Here is a 5,702-nt window from a genome sequence, read left to right as displayed (position 1 = left end):
AGAGTCAGTTTGATTTCTGAGACGGGTCCAATCGGACCCGATCCAGTCAAAGCTGAGGAGGTTCTGACCCAAACATCTCCGCCTGGATTCAGGTTCTTTCTGTTCAGACTTTAACTAGGCCGTTTCTGAGGGATGCTGGACCTGGAACCTCAGCTTCAGCTGCTGGACCCATGGAGACGATGGTCACCACAGTAAGGAGCCCAGATCACCAGCCTTCCTCCAGCAGTGCTGAAGTCAGACTCCAGGTTCCAAACATTAAAGTGACATTTATCCAGAACCATAACAGGTAGGACGGTTTAATAACCTGACCTCAGGCTCTCAGAGCTTTATTTTAGGTTTAGTTTTTGGTGCTTAGTCAAACACAAGCTCTTCTGGTTCTGATCAGAACCGTTCTGGACTCGACCTGACCTCCTCAGCAAATAAAGTGTTTGTCTGAAAGTCTCTTTCTAGTTTATCTTTTTTATCTTCCATTTATTGAACGATAACAGTTACAGGATAAATGTCACACAGGAAATGTTTATCAGGTTTTTTCATTAATGAGGACTTTTCCAGCTCTACTCTACATTTACTGACGGTCGTCTAATAAACTGTTTTCTTAGCAGCAGAGCTTAACTCAGCTAAACGTCCGTAGAAACAAACTACTGCTCCTATTTAGCTTCATTTACTTTCACTAAGAACAAACAAACAACTTTGATCTACAGACAGTTGCCAGGTTTTTCCTTCGACGGGAGTTTGTTCAGTCCTGGAAACAGGTTCCCGCGGTGTGAGCAGGAGTTACGTTTCTAACCGACCAAACGTTGGTTCCTGCAGAGACAGGAAGCTGCAGAGTCCCCAACCACAACACAGCGTCCGGCTGAAAAGGTGAAAGAAAGACGAGCTGAAGAAAGGTCCTGGAGAAGGTCGGAGACATCATGTAGAAGAAAACGTTAACAATAACAAAGGAGCCTTGAAGTTAAATCTAAGAGAAAGAGGGAAACGATCCATGAGGTGGCTCTAGCTGGAAATGGACAAGATGGCCGACGAGTCCTTAGCCTTGTCAAAGAAGATGGTGGTCTCGTTGGGCGCCTTCTGGGCGGAGCCTGGTGAACCCTGGGCTGCAGTTGGCTGGCACTCCTGACAGCAGCAGCAGCAGCAGTCCATGAAGGCCTGACCCAGAGCCTGAAACACAGATTAGCAGAGCTACGTTAGCCGGCATCTGATCTACTGCAGCAGAACCTGCCTCAGTCCGAATATCTGAAATCAGCAAAGACACTTCAGCTACGGCAGGAGAACATCTTCAGGCACCATAATCACTTCTGTCTTTCCAGCGAGGAAGGAGCCAGAACCAGGAAGCAGGAGGCTAGCTAGCATCACTGCAGTTAGCATAGCTCCCGGTTATCCATGGTGTGGCAGACCTCATAGACCTGTTCGCCGTTCTCTCTGAATGTTCACACCTTCAGAGAGCTTTAGCCGTTAGCTCCATTGGTCTAACTTTTCTGTTTTTTGTAGTTCTTTTCCAGGAAGCTGTAGTCCCAGTTGGACCAGCATACCCTGTCCTGGAAAGAGCTCTACTGAGGAAGGAAGGTCATAAATCACTGAGTTTTAATGGCTGAGCTGCTATAAAGGTTCCCAGCAGAGACTGGATTATTAGTCCTGCTTTTGGTTCATGTTTCATCAAACAACCAGTCAAACGTTTACATTTCCTTTAAGAAGTTGCTAAATAAAAACTCAGCAGATCAGCTGAACGTTGTCCTGTTTCTGTTGGTCAACGCTGCATCGCCCTTCGACTGACTGGCGGCAATGACGACGTCTAAGCAAACCTGAGAAGTGGGATCGTTCCTGGTCTTCTGCATGGATTCGCAGCCCAACCTGCTGAAACATTTTGAAATTCTTTAAGTGGAACTCACCTTACACAGACACAGCAGCAGCACCGGCGTCACCGCACACTTTAGGAACAAGAGGAAGTGATGTAACAGCACCAGAATGGCCGCCGTTCCTTCCGAGATGGCGATGTGCATGTAGGCCAGGGTGATGTTGCAGACGTGTTCAGGCAGAGCGCAGACTCCGTACACCACCGCCAACGCCAGCAGGGTGCAGTTCAGCTGCTGCTCCACCGCCTGGTGCTGCTGATGCTTCTGGCTGTTGGACCGGTCGTCATGGTTACGCTTCTTCTGGGCTGAGCTGGAGTCGCTGTTAACGTTTCGGGTGGCCATTTGGCAGAGGACGGTGAAGAGGACGGGGAGGCAGAAGTAGCAGCCGAAACTCCACCACATACGACCCTGAAGGTACAGAGGATGAGATGTGAAGGTAGCCTCGCCGCGAATAAACCGCCACGTCCGATCCAAGAACATCGCTCCGGTTTATCTCACCTGGTGGTACCTGAGCAGCAGGGAGTGGAGGGAATCGGGCAGGTAGAGGGACAGTGGAGAGGATGGGGTGATGGTGCAGGAGTCCACCACCCTGCCTGTGGAGGCCGACACCGCCTGGCTCAGCTGCCACAGGAAGATTTCTGGGCTGGACAGCAGCAGCGCCGAGAACCAAACCAGCAACATCTTAAGCAGCACCGAGCGGCAGCGCTCCACCCGCCGGGCCTTCGGCTGAGGGGAGGAGGTGGCGGCATGGAAACGGTCAATGCCCAGAGCACAAAGAGTGAAGGAGGTCATTCCCAGAGACACCACCTGCAGACAGAAGAAGAAGAACGTTGCTGTTGGAATTCCCAAAGAGTTCCTGCAGAAGTTCCTCATGGATTCAGGAATGTCGTCATCATGCAGAAGGTGGAGGCGTCCCGCCAGAGCTTCTTCATGGACCGATCACTTCGTAGAACCATGTGAGCAACACTAGGATGTAACTGTGTGACAGTTTTCTCATCCAGCAATTAAACAGAGAAATAAACTTTATCCTAAAAATGTTTTGAAAGAAAGAAAAAAATAAAAAGAAAACGGCTTTTATCATTTCCAGCATTTAGATTTTTTTATTATTTTTATTTTTTTCTGTTGAGGCTTAAAGAAAAAGCCTCAACAGCCAGTTGGTTAGCTGAAGCTGGAATGATGATGATGATGTTTCAGCATCTGATCGGGGTATGTCCCCCCCCCCAACCCCCCTAATGCATTAAACTCATTTTATTGATCATCAGTTGCAGTGAATCTCGGACTGAACTCACTTTAAACCTTAGAACTCTGCTGCAGCAGGACGTTCCGGTAGGCATAACAACTGGTTGCTATGGCAACCGGTAGAGGAGCAACCAAGGATTTTTTGTTGTTGTTGCTATGGTTACCGCCTGAACAAACTGCAGACTGAAGATATTCTGAGGTTTCATTTATGTTGATGACGATCCTCGGCCATCCAGGTCGTAGTCATTCCGTAAAAGTTTAAAAAATATCCACCGGACTTGGTTTCCAAGATTTGAGAGGAAGCGAAACGTCTTCAAATCAAAACCAAGTCCTGAGGATTGTTTTTTTAAACGGAAAGAGGTTTCATTCAGTTGAGCTCTGGTTCGGTGAGGCGGTCCGATTCCGGGTTCTATCTTTTTGTTCCTAAACTGAATCTGGCCTTTTTTTTATAAACTTGTTTAATCAGCCAATATTTGACCAAACAGGAACTTATTGCTGCTCTCTGTTGGTTGAAAAGTGTCTCGATGGCAGCCCCGCGTGTTTGAATGATGCAGTCTGCCAGGTACCGTGGACCATTGTAGGTAAATGGCCACTATGACCTCAGCAGAACTTACCAGGTTACTTTCTTCACCCGTTAACTGCCCAAACCAAAACTGTTATAGCATCCATTAAATCAGTTGCTGTTCTTGAACCGTCTGGAGGGTCTAGCCTGTTCTATGCAACGGCGGACAGCAGCCTTACTGTCGCAGAATGATGCTGCAATTTGGAGGCACCACCTGGCTGCCGATGGGACGCCACAGTTTACAGGGGGAGTCTCCGTCAGTCTACCAGGCTCTAAACACCCCCCCCCCCCCTTCCCCAGTGACCACATTAGACCAGGGATGCACATACGGACCACCTACCTCCATGTACGGCACCATGCAGCACGTGATGTCAGCAAGGATCCTCCTGTTGGACAGGTGGTTGAACACCACCACGGGAAGGCAGACCACCAGGACCAGGAAGTCCCAGAATGCTATGCTGGCCAGCAGGTAGTTCCAGGCGGATCTCATGTAGTAGTTGTTCCAAATGACACACATGACCGCCATGTTGGCCACCACACCCACCGCCAGTATCAGGCCAGCCAGGAAGAGAACCCCATAGGCCACGTAGGAACTCTCCACCAGTGGATAAAACGGGTTATGGAGACCTGTGCCATCATCATCTGGGCTGGAGGTGTTTGTATTCAGGTTGTTCTCGTTGTTGTTTTCTACCTTTGTCGAGTTACTGAAGTCTGTGACGTGGGGCGTCGTCACCCACTCGTTCTCAAACGAATGACTGAAGGTGGACTGCTGCTCATCCTCATCCGCGCCGCGGACCAGGCGGAGACGCTGGTCCAGGTCCAGATCCACCATGTCTGGTAGAGGGGGCCTCTCACCAGGGTTGTAGGCATCGTCTACAGGTTGTAGCTGCTTCCTGCTCCTCTCTGGTGGGGCTGTAATATGGGAATTGCTCTGCTGTTTGTTCAACAGCTCACCGCTCTTAGCGTGAATAAAGTGTAGCGGGAGGAAAAGACACAGCCAAAACACAAGTGACTGCGCCATGATCAAGAAGTTTCAAATATTTAAGTCCAACTGAAAGCAGAACTCTTTAATTCAGCTTTATTCTCTAAAGTCCTTTCAGCAAGACTTCAATGTGCAATCAAGCTCCAACCGGAAACGGGAACAAAAAGATCAGCTGGGGTCAAATATAAAGATCCTTATTCAGGAGGAAAAGTTGACAGCTGAAGTTGATCCGGCTGAGATCTTTAGGAGATCCAAACTCTCCTCCTCCCCAAACACTCAAACTCCCTTTGAACACTCCTCTCTGTTTGTCCCATCCATTGGTAATCCAAGCAGAGCTCCAGGAGGGGCGATGGTACGCTGAGGCTCCGGATCCCTGACAGGGCAGCTGCTTCTGGGCTGCAGGCAGCAGAGGAACTGGCTGTCCGGGGCTCTGAGGGTCTTTGGGAACAAGCAGCCCTCTGCTGCACGGCTGGTTGGAGCTTTTGTCAGGACTGGCATACAAACAAGGCTGGCGCCCTCACAGATACACACAGTTGTCTTGCTAATCACGCACGCACACTTTCTATTGGTGCTCTTGGCTCTGCCTTTCTCACACAGACTCACAGCGTTTCAGGTCTGCTGCCCTCTGGTGGCGAGACAGAAATTATCTGATAGAAAAACTAAAACCTTTTATGGTTTTAAAGATGATGTAAAGCCTAAAATAAAAAAATCAGAGGCTATAATCATCACAGAAGGTTTCCTGTTTCCTCACAGGGGTGTTAAAGAGAGAATATCAACACATTTTTATCTGATTTCACTTTATTTGAAACCAGTTTAGCTGCTGTTTGAAAGCAGGTTATTATTGAGCCTCCTTCATTTTCCGTTTAATTATTCAACCACTGGGATGGTTGATCAAACTGCCTGAGAAAAGTCTGACTCTGGTCCAACAGCTTCGCTGCTTCAGGCCGCTGATTCAGACAGAAGCAGCAATCGACCACAGAGTCCATCGAGTAACCATGGCGATACGTGAACACACACTGGATTTAACCGGTAGAAAGCTGCGAGGTTAAGAGGAATAAAATGAAATACT

At 48.6% G+C, this 5,702-nt stretch overlaps 1 protein-coding gene across 1 annotated transcript; it reads right to left on the bottom strand.

Moving 5' to 3' along the window:
- Positions 1-443: 443 nt before the first annotated feature.
- On the bottom strand, positions 444-5,165 carry LOC119777949 (G-protein coupled receptor 37-like 1). Its single transcript, XM_038276961.1, has 4 exons — positions 3,992-5,165; positions 2,349-2,657; positions 1,887-2,258; positions 444-1,158 (listed from the first exon to the last, which is right to left on the bottom strand). The coding sequence occupies exons 1-4, from the start codon at positions 4,670-4,672 to the stop codon at positions 994-996; spliced, it is 1,527 nt and encodes a 508-aa protein (XP_038132889.1). The 5' UTR covers positions 4,673-5,165; the 3' UTR covers positions 444-993.
- Between the last annotated feature and the right edge of the window lie 537 nt (positions 5,166-5,702).

The sequence above is a fragment of the Cyprinodon tularosa genome, unplaced genomic scaffold (assembly GCF_016077235.1).
Source record: "Cyprinodon tularosa strain WSP-4 unplaced genomic scaffold, ASM1607723v1 ctg1292, whole genome shotgun sequence".
Lineage (NCBI taxonomy): Eukaryota > Metazoa > Chordata > Actinopteri > Cyprinodontiformes > Cyprinodontidae > Cyprinodon > Cyprinodon tularosa.
Note: the sequence above shows the minus strand (reverse complement) of the source record. Positions and strands in the feature narration are given on the sequence as shown.